Here is a 19,690-nt window from a genome sequence, read left to right as displayed (position 1 = left end):
TTATCAACATGATATAATTCATTTTAATGATATTTACACTAAGTCCAAGTGGACTCTTCTATACCTCCTCCTCTTCCCGCCTCTCAATCTCCTCCATCATTTCCGTGTACTTTTGCTCATCCCAGTCAATTTGACCAGGGATCTCGTCTCTTGCACCAACAGATCCATTTTCAGAGCCATTCGTGGAAAATATGCTTATGTTCCATAACTCCTCCATACCGAACACTATACTGGAATTTCCTGTTAGCTGCTCCTTACTTTCAAGAGTGCCTTCAGCCACTTGCTCATTCTCCTGGGACTTTAACTCCACTAGAAGATGCCATTGCCATGCATTCTTTAATTCATCTGGGAGACTTAAGATAGGCTTGGGAAGCATAGACTCGGAAGGGAACTGTAGGAGCTTCTCCAAAAGTTCTGCATAACCAAGAACGGTATCTGAAGCTAGAAGATTCTTTGCATGTGTCCTCCCAGAAGATGCTATCTTGCATGCCAAGTCAGACAATTTACCATGTGATATTGCACTATATAGAATCTTTGTCATCATCCCCACATTTCCAGCAGGAAAAATGAACCCATGTTTTCGATCCACAATCTGTCAATGATTTATCCCACTGTCACAACAAAATGAATATAGAAATCCCAAAAATAAAATAAATGTAGCAGAAAGCAAATAAAGACAAAATGTCATCTGTATATCAAAATTCTATTAATATCTACTGCACTCACATGTTTCTTTATAATAGTCAGATTGGGGGCAATAATTGGCTTTTCAAAAGACATGGCTCGAATAAGAATTGGTGGAAATGATTGCTCCTCGCGCAAAGATCCATAAAGGACAAGATCTGATAACATTATTATGCTATTCACATCTCCATCCAAGTTATAATGCTGAACAGTGCCATCAGGAAAATTTAAATGGGACGCAATTGCCTGTAAAACAATATAAGGTTTGTTAGTCTCAATGATACACACAAGATTCTTCTAAGTATTGACAGACCTCATAATCCAGTCATCAAACAAAGCCTTTTAATTGTAGATACAGAACCCTTTCCTATCAAAGCTTGCTTTATTCCTGCAAATTTTTGGACTTGGCTCCTACAAAAGCAAAGCACATTTATATATTTCACTAGGGTACAAAATGGCTTGGCCCTACAGCAAAGACCCTTGGTTCAGCACCATGAGTTCAGATTTTCATTACGTGCATATAGATCCCCAAAGTTCAAAGTTCAAACTACTAGCTTTAACTATTTAAATTATTCAAATAAAGTTTCTTTATATTTTCAACTTCTTTGCAAGTCTTCATGCCACTGATGTAGGTTGACAGAGTAATTACTGGATTCCATTTGCAGCAAAAGAGTCAAACAAGAATTTACTTGAACCAGCAGAGAAAACTAATCCGATGCTCAAATCTGGATTTGGCATTGGACTATATAAAATCAAACCAGACGGTTTATGGCCTTTGAACATAAAGCTTCATTTACAAAATGCAGTGAATATTGTCTTTGCAGATTTTAGGTGCACTGAATCCTCTTGATCAATCCAAATTAGCATTTATACATCAGTATATGTAACAACATTGGATAATCTACAGCTTTCTACCTGCACGATGATGCTGTCTAGAAATTCTTTTCACAAATGGAGAGTATTTTTTAGTTAAAAAACTGAAAGAACTTTTCAATTATAGTCTGCCTCTGGTGATATTCCCTTCTTCTTGTTCTCTGTGGACAGTGACCCCCGCACCTCCTCCCTCTACAATGTTCTTGGCCAACCACCCTTTCAGTTCTCAGGTTTACACACAGAAGGCTGAGCAGAAAAATAGAAGAGAGAGATGTACTTCATAATATCCGTGTTGCAAATATCAGCAATATATCACCCGCAATATATCACCCAACTATGTTACCAGGATACGGAACAGTGGGATTTTTGAAAAGCCAGGATCCAGATACAGCATGAAAATGCAGTGTACAAAAAATATAATAATATTCTTTAAGTTTTAAATAACATATTCAAAGTTGAGAATCAAAGCCATTCACGAATCACGATATTAGAACTAATATCATTAGATAATTTATAAATCTAGAGATTGAAATCAATACACATCATACCTCATACAAAAAGGATAATTGTAAATATAAAATTGAGTGTCTCATCAATGACCACTCTAATGATATGACAATGTTGAGTAGGTCTAATTACGTATCTTGAAATGGGTCTACACCCTCAACATTTCGAGTATTTCAACTCCGCATCATGATACAACCCAAGGTTACTTCAGAGCGGAAGCGAAAACGGGGAGCGGGCACAGGAGGGGGAGCGGGAGAGGGAGCGACATTTTCAGAAGCTCCTGGTTTGGGAGCGATTCCGGGAGCGCTTATTATATAATATATATTTTTTTATATTTTTTATATTTTGATGCATATATGTCAACTAAAGCATGTAGAATGATGAATTAGATATAAAAATCATAGATTGAACCATATAAAAACCACGTCCACAAATTAGTAACATACAACATATTGAGTCTCATGATTCATCAATCTTAAAGTTTCCAGCTTTCAAAATTCAATATATAATATTTATCATCATTGATCACCAAAGTTGTACTTGTAAGCTAAGTGTAACCATTACAACAAATAATATCTAACATGAAATGAAATGTTATAAAATGAAATGAAACAACTTTCAACTTTCACGAAGCATCATATTCATAATTCATTACTAATGTTATAATTGCCAATTTCAAACTTCAAACTTAAATTGTCATATATTGTTTACAAAAAATATCATAATAAATATGAAAGAGTCCATAGTTATAAAAACTACTAGAAACTAGAAAAGACAAGTAAATCTATTATCTATTGCTAATGCTTGGGCCTCTTGCCGCCATGAGAAATGTCTAATTTTTTAGTCTTGTTGGAAAATCAGGATCTTTGTCATTAATATCACCCTCTAAGCATTAATATCCAGAGGTATCTTTGTCATTACCTTTGGATCTGTATAGGGATCTTTGTCATTAATATCACCCTCTAAGCATTAACATAAGATAGAAAAAGCATAGCATGTCAAGTCAAGATTTTGTTTGAGTGATGCATACATTTTTAGGAGGGTCATGATAGAGGAGTTCGACAACCAATGTCACTAACATCAAGATATATAGAGGGATTGGTGCTCTTGATTAAATACAAGTTCAATTGCCTAATACATAACAAAATCCAATGGAAACATTGCAATCCCCCCAATCCTGAAATCCTGAAAAACTGATAAGTCTGCTGGATTTTGAATGAAATCTAAAATTCTACTTTCTCCATATGAAATCCAATGAGGTCGGAACCACTCTCAAACATCCTGGGTCATTTCATGGTAATGTTAAAAATTTAAGTAAAAAGACATTCTCCTTAATCTTCATTTTCATCCTTTTACTTTAATAATTTAACATTACCATGAATCGCATATCAATACTAGGGTCATAGGCTTGATCAATGATCATTAGGCTGCCCCACTCAAAACTTACTTGTTTCTTTGAAAAAAAATTGCATTTGAAATATTACTGCAAAAACATTTGCAAGAAAGACTAAACGCTTCTGAAAAACCAGGGAGCATTTTTTTTTTTTTGTTGGGAGCAATTTCAGGAGCGCGCTCCCAAAACTCCTGCCTGGAGCGTGAATTGGGAGCGGGGGTGTGAGGGGGCTGGCGCTCCCCCGCAACCCTGAAACAACCATTCATCTTCTTTGAAATTTGCCTTAAACTCTAAAGATTCCAAGCAAGGTATGATGGTAAATTAATGATGTTTGTTAAATATTGTAGCTCTACAGGTGTTCTAGCCTCGAGAAGTGTGACTGTGGCCAGGAACACAAAATAATTAATTATCTCCAATCCCATGTAATTTTTCCTAAGTTTCACCTAGGGAAAATGTCTTAATTAAGTCAATTAGTGATTTTTAAATATTTCCGAAGTTAAAACTTAGGGAAAGTGGTTAATTAATTGACATTAGTTGAGATAAGATCGATTCACCTCTAGAAGCTTCTTGAAAGTTTCTAAGATGATCTTAAGCATTGATTGGGACAAGATAACTTCTAATTTTGGCCATTCATTTGTTAATGAGAGATTATAAAAGGAGATCCATGGGCAGCATTGGAGATAGATAAAACATTGAGTTGGGTGAGTTTTCAATGAGATACCAAGAGGGTTTCAACAACAGTAATTGAGAAGGATATTTCCGGGGTTATTCTTCATCCAAGAGACTTCCAGTTTCTGAGTTTCAGAGGGAGTTTTGTTTGCTGAATTATTTTCTGCAAGAGACCGAGATTTTCTAATGTAGGTTGTGAGCTTCAGGGGGAGGTCGAGTCGTTCAGTAAATTCGCACGTGTGGAGGTTGGGATTATCTCTAGGAGGCAGTGTGAGTTTCAAAAGGGCAGTGTGAATTGCCAAGAAGTCATGTGAGAGCCAAAAAGGGCAATGTGAATTGTCAAAGAGTCAGTGCGAATTGTTGGAGAGCCAATGTGAGTTGTCAGAGAGGCAATGCAGTTTGCAGAAGATGGTCGTGGGGTTTTTCCCTAGCCGATTTGATTAGCAGGGGAGAAGATAATTTTTTATGAATCTTTGCCAGTGTGAGGCAAGATAGTTGTTGTAATTTCTCATTAGCAGATCGTTGAAGATTAATAATATAAGCCTCAAGCTAAAGACTAGTTTTCCCCACATTGGGGTTTTTCCAGTGACGTTTCTCCAAAAATATGTGTTATTTGTGTGAATGGTTTCTCGCGTATTTCACCACAAATATTATTTGGTAAATGGTGTTGTTCATTTTTTATTCATTATTTTCAGCTAATAAATTAATTTTGTTGTGTTAAACAATTGGATAATTAATTGGGTTAATAGCACCTTCTAGGTAGCAAAAATTTCACGTGGCATTAGAGCTATCTACAACGTTGGTGTGTTTCTTTATCTGAGTGCAAGGGATTTGAAGGAGAAACCAAGGATTTCATTGCACAGGTTGATTCTCTTCATATCTATTCAGATTTACTACGGTTTATTGTTCAAAGGTTTCAGAAATGGATTCAATTGGCTTAAGGGATCAAGATAGACTTGATGGTGCATCAAACTTTGGTATCTGGAAATCCAGGATACTTTTGTTGTTGGAGTAGAACAGACTGAAGGGATACGCAACATTTTTTGTTGTCGTACCTACAGATCCAATGTAGTTAGCGACCTACACAAGGAGGATACCAAAGCTAGGTGTATCATCCACTATGGGGTCAAAGATCATATCGTTCCCCATATTGTTGAGTTGGATACATGTAAGAAGATGTGGGATACCATGTTGAGTCTCTTCCAACATAAAAATGTGAACAGGAAGTTGATCCTCATAGAGAAGCTACAAAACACCAAACAGAACAAGGGATAAAGTGTTGTCAGTTATCTTTCCAGGGTCAGACAAGTTATTAGTTCTCAAAGAAAAAGTGGATGATGATGAGCTTGTGAGAACTACACTGAATGGGTTCTCAAAGCCATGGGATGTCTTTGTCCAGGTGATTTATGAAGACAAGACTTTCCTAACTGGGATCATCTTTGGAGTGATTTTACCCGGGAATAGCTTAGGTTGAGCCTTACTAGTGGAGGCAGCAGTAAAGGTCAAAAGGGTGAGGATGACGAAAACATTGCTCTTGCAAGAAAGGGAAAACCCAAGAAAGGCTCATGTAAAGGATCTAACGCCAAGGGAGAGAAGAAAAAGATAGACTTGAGTAAACTTTGGTGTTTTCACTGTCATGAACTAGGCTCCTATGTCAGTCAACATCTGCACAGAAAGAAGGGTGAAAAGAAGAAGCAAAAGACAATAGCTTCAGTAGACATTGATGAATTGTCTTCAAGAGTTGAGGATGAGTTCGCTCTTATAGCTTGCCTATCTAGCTCGACCCCCATAGGAGTCTAGTACATCGATAGTGGGGCATCATGTCACATGACAGGAGTTAGAGAATATTTCTCCAAGTACAAAGAAAAGGAGATAGGCTTCCAAGTACAAATGGAAAACAAGTCCAAGTGTACTCTAGTTGGGAGAGGGAAAGTCACATTTTAGAGGGAATCGGGCAAAACTATCCATGTTACAGATTTGTTGCATGTGCCAGGTATGGGAATGAATCTAATTTTAGTATTTGCTCTTCAAGATAAGGGGAATGATGTATACTTTCGAGGACAAAAGGTGTATCTAAAAAACCAAGATTGGAAGGTAGCAAAGGAGATTGGGGTAAGAAGCAACAAGTTGTAGTTTGATACTCCAAAGGCACAGGATAGCAGCAACAGTAGCAGAGATATGGGAGAGAAGTAGCATAGGAGGATGGGTCACATCCATCATGGAGCACTTAAGATGTTCAAAGAAATAGTGAAAAGTATTCCAGAGGTCAGTATAGAACATGATCACGTATGTAAAGGGTGCATACTTGGAAAAAATTCAAAAGCAGCATTTCCAAGCAATGATAGTAGAACCAAGGGTGTTTTAGAGTTGATACATTCTAATATTTGTGGTCCATCGTCCACAAAGTCCCTCAAGGGTTATGAATATTTCATGACCTTCATTGATGATTTCTCTAGGACGACTTGGATATACTTCGTGAAGACAAGAGATGAAGTCTTCGGTCGATTCTAAGAGTTTAAAGCTCTTGTGGAGAACTTGACAGGAATGAAGATAAAGGTACTTCCGACAAACAATGGAGGCAACTATATCAAGAAAGCCTTCAAGGAAGTTCTATGCCAAGGAGAGAATCAAGAGGGAATTGATAGCCCTGTTACCCACCACCAACAGGTAGTGTATATAGGAGAAAAAATTTCTCCTAGATGGCCCTTAGCCGGCAGCCAACAGCCCCTGGCAACCACCAGATAGCTCGATGTACCATTTTCTCCGCCACCTGAGCTAGCCACGTGGTCCCTCACCCATTTGTTATGAATGTATGTTTGAAGGTGGGCCTCTCGACCCCAAAGGTATGACTTTTCATTGGTTTTGTTGAGTAATGTTGTTTACTTTTCATGGACACTTTTGGGCACGGATTGGTGGGGGGGTTCAACCGAAAGAGTGGGTTAGGTCTGTGCTCTTGTCTCTTCTGCCCGAATTGGTGTTTAGCCTTGTATCCTAGTCTCGTGCGATCTCCTTTACTAGCCACTAGCTTTAGGGTTGGCACTACATGAGAAATCCTAATTTTGGTTGCGTGGCCCCACTTCCCGACACCATATACATCGCCCCTTTCCACTACTTTTGACCTCACTCATCATTTATCCCGTCTGGGTCCACATAGGGTTAGCATCCCCTTCCCCTTGCCCACACCTTGGGTTGGGCATGGAACAATGCCCCAGAGGTCGATGCAGCTAAAAAGAAACGAAAAAACATAATTTGGCCACTCTTAACAGGAAAATGTACCACAAGATGCAAAAGGTGGTCGAGACATACAAATTTAGCACGTGGGAAAAAGCCAAACATAAACTCTACCCCTCAAATATGGCCATCACCCTAATGGGCCCTAGATGAGCCCCCTCCACATTAAGGAACCCATGATTGTCCCAACCACTAGTGGGCAATGAAATGCTCCACCTTAAAAAGGGGTACCTACTACTATATACCACGCATCATGCTCTCATCCCCTGGAGCCCCAATCAGTTATGAAGAAAAATCAATAAAAGGCAAAAGGCATATGAAGAAGGGTGGAAAAACAAAGGTCGGGGTAACTTATGTACCACAATTGCTCCATCCTACACTATTATACCCAAGTGTGAGCTTCCCTCATTATAGCTACCCTTTGTCCCATCACATGTGGCCTGGATCATTCCCTTGACCCCCCACTTTGTTCCATTATTATGTCACTTGCCACCTTCCACTTGATGGATGTACCAAGGACATGTCACCCCCTTTAAAAGTTGAAACCACCTAATAGGGTCCTTCGATAACCCCCTTATTGAGCTTGGTGAAACTTGTACATGCTAGAGCCCACTATGGAAGGACATGCCACCATGAAGGGCCTCATTGTTTCCATGATTTGTAAACTCTTTTACTTGATTATTCTAATTACTTTTGTATTGGAGCGCAAGGGGACGCATTGGATCTTATGCAAGATTGCAGGTGGGTTTTCATTTGGGGCTTTGTCTCCCTATACGTGGTCCTAGCCCTCGAGAGGGCCACATAGGCATGGGTGGTGAGAGCCATGGGCCTCCACCATACCAGAGATTACTTCATGGATCCCCAATACGAATCATTGATTGCTCGTGTTCCACCTTTTGGATGAGGATGATTGTTGATTTTAGATAACAATGGTATGTTCTATGCTTTAGCACAATTTACTTCAATGTTCCTTATCAGCCCAATGACAATTTCCTATAATTTCCAATAGCAATCACATTATCTTAAACACATTGATAGTAAATGCGAATAGAACATAAAACATTTGCAAAAGACAAGCCAAGATAAGAGGACACAAGATTTGGTGGATGCCAGGGAAAACCCCAATGTGGGGAAAACCCTTTGATCAAATCTTCTTATTATTATTCAATAGTTCAACAGAGAGAGTACAAATATCAAATTAACTTGTCCAAAACAGTCCTGTCAAAATCAGTAGCCAACAATAGTCAACTGCAACCCTAACCAGAAAGTCAATGCTGGTCAAAACAGCACCAAAAAGTCCTCCAAGCAATTCAGTCAATAGCAGATTAATTCGGCCTTCCAAGAGAGTCAAAGTCAACCCAAAACAGTTCGATCAACCCAGTCAAAGGAGAGAGAAAATACGGTTGTAATTTCTTCAGTCAAATCTGAACTCAACCCTGGTCAAACTGCCCCAATCACCTCGATTCCTGTGCCAATAAATGCGGCCTCTAAAGATTGAATTTATGCCCTCAAAAGAGAAGTCAACGCTAGTCAAAAGATCCCTGGTCAACGCTGGTATGTTTTCATGAAATTTGGCCAACAAATAATCCCAGAAATTCGATCTCCCACCACACGTGCGAAGTAGAGAGACGTTGCCTCCACGTTGTACAAACCAATCAAGAGAGGAGAGAGAGATATGCGATGACATGAATGATGTCCAAATGAGGAGAGAGGTCACTCCTATTTATACACTTCGTTGAGGGTGAGGAGACACATCTATTGGGCTTTTGAGCCTACATTTAACTGAGGCTGACCTTGAAAATTTGTGCATGAGAGAGAATAAATTCAAAATTCCATTTCTGCTTGTCAGAATGAGATGATCTTTATATCAAAATTGGACCTCTCGAAAAGAGGAATCTAATGCAATAATCATCTCCATCATATGAGCTGTCCTAAGGTGGAATTTGGCCCTAGCTTCCAATTTTAACACTCCCTCTCAACTAGGGAGAATTCCACCTACCAATCCATCTGTCATCATCATGCCATCCTGTTATCATGTACCATTTCTGTCATCATTGCCCTGCTCTGCTCTGTTGAACCATGAAGTAATAATGAAGAAGTGATCGAGACTGAGTCATAAGATCATATAACTCTCCACAGTTGATCACAGATCAAGTTGTTGAACACCATGCGTGAGAGAGAATAAATTCATAATTCCATTTCTTCTTGTTAGAATGAGATGATCTTTATATCAAAATTGGACCTCTCGAAAAGAGGAATCCAATGCAATAATCATCTCCATCATATGAGTTGTCCTAAGGTGGAATTTGGCCCTAGTTGCCAATTTTAACACTCCCTCTCAACTAGGGAGAATTCCACCTACCAATCCATCTGTCATCATCATGCCATCCTGTCATCATGTACCATCTCTATCATCACTTCCCTACTCTGCTCTATTGAACCATGAAGTAATAATGAAGAAGAAGTGATCGAGACTAAGTCATGAGATCATACCACTCTCCACTAACAAAAGGCAGTCCTTGATCCTAGATCAAGTTGTTGAACACCATGCATCCTAGTCATAGGGAGTACGGCAATCCCTGATGCGTCCATCAGTAGTGCTATGGTCCCTAACCATCTTTTCCCAACTCATTGGCCAAATGAGAGGTACTTCCCATGAGTCCCAGACTCTATTGGTAGGATGTGTGTTGGGGCATTGGCAGGAGAAGGTGCACCACTCATCCTATGCATATACCAATCGTAGGGAAAGGTGAACCACTCACCCTACATACATGTGTCCCAATAGGGGAAGGTGAACCACTCACCCTGTATCTGGCGCACCACTAGGGAAAGGTGAACCACTCACCCTGTATCTGGCGCACCACTAGGGGAAGGTGAACCACTCACCCTATATATGGCGCACCACTAGGGAAAGGTGAACCACTCACCCTGTATTTGGCGCACCACTAGGGGAAGGTGAACCACTCACCCTATGGTTGCTCATAGCTCCAAGAAGTACCCTAAGCCCCCAGAAGCTCCCAGAGCTCAATGTCCAACTCATACGGGACCCTCATAGGAGGGTCGTTCCACGACTCCAAGTCTCTCTCGGAAGGTTAATAATTTGACCTTCCCCAAAGGCTTCATGAGAATGACTGCAACCTGCTCAACTGTTCTAATGTGATGGAACCTTATTGCTCCTTGTTGTACCATATCCCAGATAAAGTGGTACTTGATATCAATGTGCTTGGAGTGGTCATGGAACACGGGATTCTTTGATAGGTGAATCCCACTTTGGTTGTCACAGAAGATCACGGTGGTATCCATCACGTGCTCAAATATCTCACTGAAGAGTTTCCTCAACCAAACAGCTTCACAACAAGCCATACTTCCAACAATATATTCGACCTCGGCTGTGCTTAGGGCAAACAATTTTTGCTTCCTGCCCATCCATGATATTGAAGCAGACCCCAAAGAGAAGCAGCACCCAGAAGTGCTCTAACGATCCACCACACTACCAGCCCAGTCAGCATCTGAATGTCTATGTAGTTTCAAGTTCCTGGTAGTGTATCTCAATCCATAGTGGATTGTGCCCCAGAGATATCTTAAGAGATTCTTAGTAGCAACCCAATGAATGTGATGAGGCTCAACCATAAATTGACTCAACGTGTTCACAGCGAAGCATATGTCAGGACAGGAGTTGACCAAGAACATCAAGGCCCCCACAAGTTGACGATACTCAGAAGGGTTTGCTAATCCAGGCCCAGCAACACTTCCACATAACTTTCTAAAGTTGAGTTCCATCGGAGTAGTCACAAACTCGGAATCCACCATCCCACATCTCTCAAGTAGCTTCAAAATGTATTTTCCTTGAAAAAGAAAAATCTCACCTAGCTTTTGCTAGGCCTCCAGCTCTAGGAAGTAGTGCATTAGTCCTAGGTCCTTCATCTCGAATTTGGAAGCCAACTCCCTCTTGCATTAATGAATGAGAAAGTCATCACCTGTTAGAAAGAGATCATCCACATAAAGGACCAAAATGAGAGGCTTGTCCTTTTCAACCTTGAAGTATAGGTTTGGGTCAGCATCGCTCCTTGTAAATCCCAGCTTCATAAGATAGCTATCAATCCTCTCATACCAAGCCCTGGGGGCTTGCTTCAATCCATAGAGGGCTTTCTTCAACTTGCATACATGTGTCTTTCGATCTTGAACTTCGAACCCCTCGGGTTGTTCTACATAGACTTCCTCCTTAAGCGAGCCATGCAAGAAGGCAGTTTTGACATCCATTTGGTGAAGGCTCCATCCTTGCGAGGCAGCAAGGGCTATGATTGAATGAATGGTGGTATATCGGGCAACCGGTGCAAATATCTCATCATAGTCTACTCCTTCCTTTTGAGAGAAGCCTCGAGCAACAAATCTGGCCTTGAACTTTTCAGCACTCCCATCAGCTCCATGTTTGATCTTGTAGAGCCATTTTGAAGTGACCACTGACTTGTCCTTGGGTCTAGGAACCACATCCCAAACATCATTCTTCATGATCGACTCATACTCCTCGTTCATCGCATCCTTCCAAACTTGGTGTTTCACAGCTTCTTTGAATGTGCAAGGCTCAGATTGTACAATGGTACTCATGGCAACTAAGTACCCTTGGTACCTGTTCGACTTCTTTCTTTCACGAAATGGCCCCCTCAATGCAATATGTTTCTCAGCATCTTCAAGAGTATCTTTGAGCCGCAAAGGTCTTTTTGAAGTAGTGGGCTCACTAGGAGGTGGATCAATGGGATCCATTGGACCTTCAACCTCAGGCATCAGATCATCAGATGGAGGCTCATCCTGCTTTCCTGCATCATCTTCATTATTATTGTCCTTCCTAGGGATAGGAAGATCTCGAACTTTCCTAAGGGTAGAATCTTCATCAAAAGTGACATCATGACTTATCTCTACTTCCCTATGACCAGACACATAGATTCTATATGCCTTTGAAGTTTCATTGTAGCCCACAAACGTTCATTTTTTCCCAAATGCATCTAGTTTGTTTCTTTTCTCTTTCGGCACATGAAAATATATGGGACAACCAAAAATTCTAAAAAGAAAGACATCAGGTTTCTTACCGATGAAAACTTCTTCTTGAGTGAATATTGCCAATAATTCATCAAATCCCGAAATCCTGTCATTGTTGAGGATGGTAGTGTTGAATACATCCCATTCTCTTGTAAGGCCTCCAAGCGCAATAAGAGTGAGCTCCCTGTCACTAATGACTTCTCCAATAGATAGGAGATCATTCTTGATCTCGGTAATCCTCATGAAGTAGGATTGGATGGATTCTCCTTTATCAATCTTGATGTCTTTCAACTTGTTCTTGAGAAAGAGAACTTGATTTGCATGATTTACTTTTAACATCCCAACCAGCTTGTCATACATCTCCTTAGATGTTTTCAAATCAGAAATATAGGCAACCAAAGTCTTGGGTATAGAATCAACAATAATTTTCTTAGCTTTAACCTCACCTTTCTTGTACTTTGTTTGTGCAGTTGCAGATGCATTTGAAGGAGGCTCCACTACTCTTCCTTTGACATAGTCCATGGCATCATTTTCTTCCAATGTCAAATCTAGAGACATCTTCCATGCATGATAGTCGGATTTGTCCTTAAGCTTGTCCTCAGATTTGAAGTAAGATGTAGTCGTCATTGGGACTAGTTCCAAGTTCTTGTCCAACAACTTCCCTTAGTGATTTCTTTTCCTCACTCTTGCTTGGGCTTTGTCTTCACCTGGGCTCTGATACCATATTAATTTTAGTTAACAACGGTATGTTCTATTCTTTAGCACAATTTACTTCAATGTTCCTTATCATCCCAATGACAATTTCCTATAATTTCCAATAGCAATCACATTATCTTAAACGTGTTGATAGTAAATGCAGATAGAACATAAAACATGTGCAAAAGACAAGGCAAGACAAGAGGACACAAGATTTGGCAAATGCCAGGGAAAAACCCCAATGTGGGGAAAACCCTTTGATCAAATCTTCTTATTATTATTCAATAGTTCAACAGAGAGAGAGAGTATAAATATCAAATTAACTTGCCCAAAACAATCCTATCCAAATCAGCTGCCAACAACAGTCAACTGCAACCCTAACCAGAAATTCAATGTTGGTCAAAGCAGCACCAAAATGTCCTCCAAGCAGCTTGATCAACAACAGATTAATTCGGCCTTCCGAGATAGTCAAAGTCAGTGCAAAACAATTCGATCAACCCAATCAAAGGAGAGAAAATATTGTTGTAATTTATGCGGTCAAATCTGAAGTCAACCCTGGTCAAACTGTCCCAATCACCTCGATTCCTGTGCCAATAAATGCAGCCTCCAAAGATTGAATTTCTGCCCTCAAAAACGAAGTCAACGTTGGTCAAAAGAGCCCTGGTCAACACTAGTTTGTTTTCCTGAAATTCGGCCAACAAACAATCCCAGAAATTCGGCCTCCTGCCACATATGCAAAGTAGAGAGAAGTTGCCTCCAAGCTGTACGAACCAATCAAGAGAGGGGAGAGAGAGAGATATGTGATGAGATGAGTGATGTCCAAATGAGGAGAGAGGTCACTCCTATTTATACACTTCGTTGAGGGTGAGGAGACACATCTATTGGGCTTTTGAGCCTACATTTGACTGAGGTCGACCTTGACAATTTGTGCATGAGAGAGAATAAATTCAAAATTCCATTTTTGCTTGTCAGAATGAGATGATCTTTATATCAAAATTGGACCTCTCGAAAAGAGGAATCCAATGCAATAATCATCTCCATCATATGAGCTGTCCTAAGGTGGAATTTGGCCCTAGTTGCCAATTTTAACAATGATGCACCTCATTCACTATGCCCATTTGACTCCATATTTGCACCATATACTTGGCAGGCGTTCTAGGGTTCATAAGACATCTCCCACTGCAAAGGGAGGGCTTATGTCGTCATCTTAGCCCTTACATATGGTCTACAGGCATTTTCAATCCACTTGGAGACCCATGAGGATGTCCTTGTGCCCCCACACCCACTTGGGAGCACCACAAGTTCTTGCTTGGAAAATAAGGGGCCAACACCTTGTCCACTATGTTTGGAGTCCATTCTGGCATCACGGCACACCTTGGAGTTCATTTGGCCTTCTCAATGGCCCAACGACTCATTATGTTGATCATCTTGCTCTCTTGAGAGGGTTATCTTTGTGTTATTGAGCTGTTTGGTGGGCTTGTCACCAAAAGTATTGTTATTATGCACATTATTTTATTTTAGGGGCATTATTAGTCCAAATTAGGCTCTTTGAATTCATTAGAGATTGTATAAATAGATGAGAGGTGATTCATTCTCTCATCATCACTTGTATTGGGTTATTAGCTCTTGTGAGATTTTCGCTCTCCCTTTTGGAGAACAAGTTTCGATGATATGGATGAATTTTGATGTTTCGATCTATCTCTCTTGTCCTGGAGCTTCATTATTGCCATAATTTGATGATTGAATATACTCTTTGTACATGTAAGTGCTATTTTTCATGCGTATTCTTGTTATTTACTTTGTCACATGAACGTTGTTGGGATTTCCGCTATACAAATCTGAAATTTACTGCTTTCCTATACGAATTGGTGGAAATTTTGATCGTTTTTAGCGTTGCATCATGTCATGGGCCATGTATGAATGGGTGAATGTTCCTAGAGATAATTTGTGCTAAATACATCTCGATAAGTCATCAATTATTGTAATCGAAGTATAAAGTCCTTGAAGTAGTTGCTCTCATGCCCTAATGCCATGCAAAGTTGCTTGAAGGCCTCCTTGATTGGGTGAATTCTTTCCAAACAATAAATTCTCCTTGACTCCATCTCTCCCAAAGGACAAGGCACTAATCCTTCCATAGGTGGTCACTTTCAAAGCTTATTTCTCTCACCTCTCTTTCTCTTTCTAGGCCTAGCCTCCATAGGTCACCTAGGGCATCATTTATCTCATGTTCTAGCCATCAAAAGACTTTGATCTCTTGCCCATAACTGCGCTAGGGTTTCCTCTAGAGGCCCTCCAAATTTCAGGAAATTCTGATGGTGGGATCTTGAGATACACCAAGCCCTAGCTCGAAGATCGTTTCTTGCCTTAGGTTTCCCATAGCTAGTTGCCTCATTGGGATCATTGTGTTTAATCAAAAGAAAATTTCTCCATTGATCCTCTTCTCCTCCCTAATTAGGTCAAGCCCCTCCTTGGTTGATCAACTCCATACCCTTGACCTAATTTTGGGTTTGCTTGGTCTTGTGTGGTCCCACAACCTATTAATGCCATTTTCACAAAGATCACATAGAAGCCAAGTCTCCATAAAGATCTCTAGGTCTAGGAGCCTTCTTGACAAGACATACTCTCAAACCCTAGCCCTAAAGATCCTCTTAGCCCTTCCTAGAGAGCCTATCACCTTGCTTCTAAAGCAAGCAACCTATCTAATTGAGTCTCTCTTGTGAATAGGCCTAGGAATCACTTCCTCATCTTATCATTGACTATATTTTCTCGTGATTCCTTGTATACCGGGACTCCTCCCATCGGTGAAAGTTCATAAAGAGAAGGGAGCTTTAGCTGAGGTGACAGTGGGCTATTGCTCCATTGTTGCCCTTGACCTAGTAGTTGCTCTATAGGATCCCCTCCTAGGACCCCTGCTAGTTTGAGTGGTAACGAGCCTCATACAATCCGCAGTAGAATGGGGTTGCAAAACACAAGAACATAACCATAGTTGGAGCAAGGAGGGCCATGCTATATGATAAAGATATACCTAGATATATTTTGGCAGAAGCATGTAGCACAACAGTTTACATTCAAAATAGGGTCTCACATAAGGTGTTGGGAAAGATGACACCCAAGGAGGCATTTATAGGGAAGAAGCCAGAAGTCGGTCATTCTAGGATTTTCGACAATATCGCTTATTGTCACATTTTCGCCGAAAAGCACACCAAGCTGGATTCCACTACAGAGAAGGGGTATTTCGTTGGTTACAGCAAAATATCCAAGGCATACAAGATCTACATTAAAGGGACTTGGAAGATCATCATGAGACAGGACGTTAAGCTTTAAAGAGGAGAAAGCCTTCAGAAGATCTCGTGAGTTGCAAGCAAGAAGCTCCAAGGGTTGAACAACAATCTCAGCTGCAGGGCACAAGTACAAGTACAGGTGCAAAGGAGAGTTCGCAGAATAAGGAACAGAAGCATGATGAGGAGCTTGAAGCTCCACCCACTTCAATTGGCAGGAGGAACTGCGATGTGCTTCAAACATTGAGAGATGCACAGGAGTTTGTAGGAGCTCCTAAATCGAGCACCAAGGGCATGTGACCACCAAAGAGATATTCAGGCTACAAATCGTTGATGAGTCAGCTCATTGATAGTGAACCTTTCAACTATGAAGACACTACACAGCACCAAGTGTGGCAGGATGCTATGGTGGAGTACAACTCCATGTTGAACGACGTTTGGGAGGTGGTGCCTAGATCGTTGGATACGATAGTGGTTGGTTCTCATTGTATCTTTAAGATCAAGCATACTGCAAATGGCAGCATCAAAAAATTCAAAGCTAGATTCGGGACCAAGGGTTTTTGTCAGAAAGAGGGAATAGATTATGAGGTGTTTGCTCCTGTGGCCAAGTATACTTCCATTAGGGCCATGATCTCACTTGCAGCACAGATGGGATGGCAAATTCATCGAATGGATGTCAATACGGCATTCTTGATCGGAATCATAGAAGAGGAGGTGTACATCAAACAACCAGAGGGTTTTGAGACGCATGGGAGGGAAACCCATGTATGTAGGTTGAAGAGAGCATTATATGGACTCAAGCAAGCTCCCAGAGCATGGTATGGTCGTATTGACAACTACTTGCAAGAGATGGGCTTTGTGAAGAGTGAGGCAGATTCGAACCTCTAATATCTTATGGTTGGAGGTGAACCACTCATTCTCGTTTTGTATGTGGATGATCTATTTTTTACTGGGTCACCAGGGCTCATAGAAGATTGCAAGAGGGACTTAGTAGCAGAGTTTGAGATGAAGGACTTGGGGTTGATGCACTATTTTCTAGGACTCGAGGTGTGGCAGACAGATGGGGAAATCTTCCTTGGTCAAGGGAGATATACTTTGGAGATCTTGAAGAAATTTAGGATGTTGCACTGTAGACCCATGTCTACACCTATGATAACCAATTGGAAGAAGATTGATGTATCAAAGCAGGCGATAGTAGACCCCACCATATATAGACAACTTATTGGCTCTCATCTATCTGGTCAACACAAGGCCAGGCATTTTCTTTGCAATAAACATTCTTAGTCGATTCATGGTGGAACCAAAGAAAGTGCATATGACAGCAGCAAAGCATGTGTTGTGATATCTACGAGGTACAGTTGAGTATGAGTTAAAATATACTCAAGGTGATGGCATCAAGTTAATTAGCTACACTAATACAGACTTGGCAGGTAATGAAGTGGACTGGAAAAGCACTTCAGGGTGTTGCTTCAGCATGGGATTAGGGGTTGTCTCTTGGTACAACAGGAAGCAGAAGTTTGTTGCATTAAGCTCTGCAAAAGCAGAGTACATGGCAGCAGCATAGCAACATGTGAGGCCACATGGCTTCGAAAGTTTCTAGTGGCACAGTTTGGTCAAAGAATAGAGCCCACCATCATTCACTGTGATAATCAGAGTTGCATCAGGTTATCTAAGAATCTAGTATTTCATGATCGATCGAAACATATCGACATGCGATACCATTTCATCAGAGATTGTGTACAGTGTGGATCAATTCAACTGCAGTATGGACCTACAGATCAACAAGTGGCAAACATTCTGACAAAAGCCTTGAATAAAGGAAATCTTGTTTTCTTCAAGGACAAGTTAGGTGTTTTGAACACCTTGTTTTCTATAACGACAGGTTGGGTGTTGTGAAGAACACCTTCCTTGCTAAGAGGGAGTGTTAAATATTGTAGCTCGGACAGGTGTTCTAGCCTTGAGAGGTGTCACTAAAGCTAGGATCACAGTGGAATTAATTATCTCCAAGCCCATGTAATTCTTCCTAAGTTTCACCTATTGAAATGTCTTAATTAAGTCTATTAGTGATTTTAAAATTTGTCTGAAGTTAAAACTTAGGGAAAGTGGTTAATTAATTGACATTAGTTGAGATAAAATCAATTCACCTCTAGAAGCTTCTTGAAAGTTTCTAGGATGATCTTAGCCACCGATTGGGACAAGATAATTCTAACTTTGACCATTCATTTACGAATCAAAGGTTGCCGATGGGCAACATTGGAGACAGATAAAACATTGATTGGGTGAGTTTTCAGTGAGATACCAAGAGGGCTTCAGCAACAGTAACTGGGAAGCATATTTCCGAGGTTATTCTTCACCCAAAAGACTTCCAGTTTCTGAGTTTCAAAGGGAGTTTTGCTCACCAAATTATATTATGCAGGAGACCTAGATTTTCCAGTGGAGTCTATGAGCTTCAAGAGAAGGTCAACTTGCTCAGTCAATCCACACTTGTGGTGTTAAGTTTCCTTGAAACTCTACAACTACTTAGATCAATTATTGAAAACAAGGCAACTGAAAACTAAAACCAAACTTACTTTCACCAAGATACAGAGTTTCTTAACAATTTATAAGCAATGGAGAATAATCGAGAGATAAAAACACATTTACATAAATTGACACCCTTGTTTACCCAAGAAACCCAAAAGGGAAACCCTGCTTTCTTTGTTGTGGAATTTTATCGATTGATCTTGAGCAATTTGATCTATTACAGTTCACATTGTTTTCTGCAACTCGCAATTGTCTCTGAGAATAAACTTGTCCTCTTGTCGAATAGCTTTGACTTGCCCTTGCAATCCTTGATCCCTGCTCCTATTTCCTTGCACATTGCAGCCCCTATTTTCTTGCGCACTTTCTCCTATTTCCTAGCGCACAAGGAGCTATGATTTCCTAGCACAAATCGTCCTATTTTTTTGCGCAGTTGTTGATAAAATCTGATGTTCTATGTTGTAACAATCACTTATTACAAAACTTATTTAAGTTGCAATATTAGTTAAGCAATTGTAGATAGAACATAAACCAAATGCACAATGGAAGACAGTCAAGAACTAAATGAGACACGGAGAATTTAGGTCTAATGGCCAAGGCAAAACCTACAAGGGGAAAACCCAACCAGATTCTTCTTCTATTAGATATAAATTTTTCAGCAAAGATGCAAAGTACAATGAGATATCAAGAGAATGAGTAAGTTCACCCAAATCTGAACAAGTTGTAGCATGAAGATCACTAATAGCAGTAGTTGATGCAAACACTGAATCATCCTTCAAGTTCTGCTCTTACTCTCCAAGTCTCT

General features: G+C 40.4%; 1 protein-coding gene across 1 annotated transcript in view; it reads right to left on the bottom strand.

Moving 5' to 3' along the window:
* The window catches only part of LOC149191242 (uncharacterized), a 154,549-nt gene that overhangs the window by 18,739 nt on the left and 116,120 nt on the right, over window positions 1-19,690 (bottom strand). The window contains exons 7-8 of the mRNA XM_089410693.1: window positions 727-930; window positions 65-592 (exon numbers count right to left, since the gene is read on the bottom strand). Of these exons, the coding sequence (XP_089266819.1) occupies window positions 65-592; window positions 727-930 (732 nt within the window). The remainder of the gene's footprint in view (window positions 1-64; window positions 593-726; window positions 931-19,690) is intronic.

Source organism: Pinus tabuliformis, chromosome 3_1 (assembly GCF_031772625.1).
Source record: "Pinus tabuliformis cultivar Carrire ecotype Pingquan chromosome 3_1, CPIR1, whole genome shotgun sequence".
Classification (NCBI taxonomy): domain Eukaryota; kingdom Viridiplantae; phylum Streptophyta; class Pinopsida; order Pinales; family Pinaceae; genus Pinus; species Pinus tabuliformis.
The sequence above is the reverse complement of the archived record's forward strand: the minus strand, read 5'-3'. Positions and strand labels throughout refer to the sequence as shown.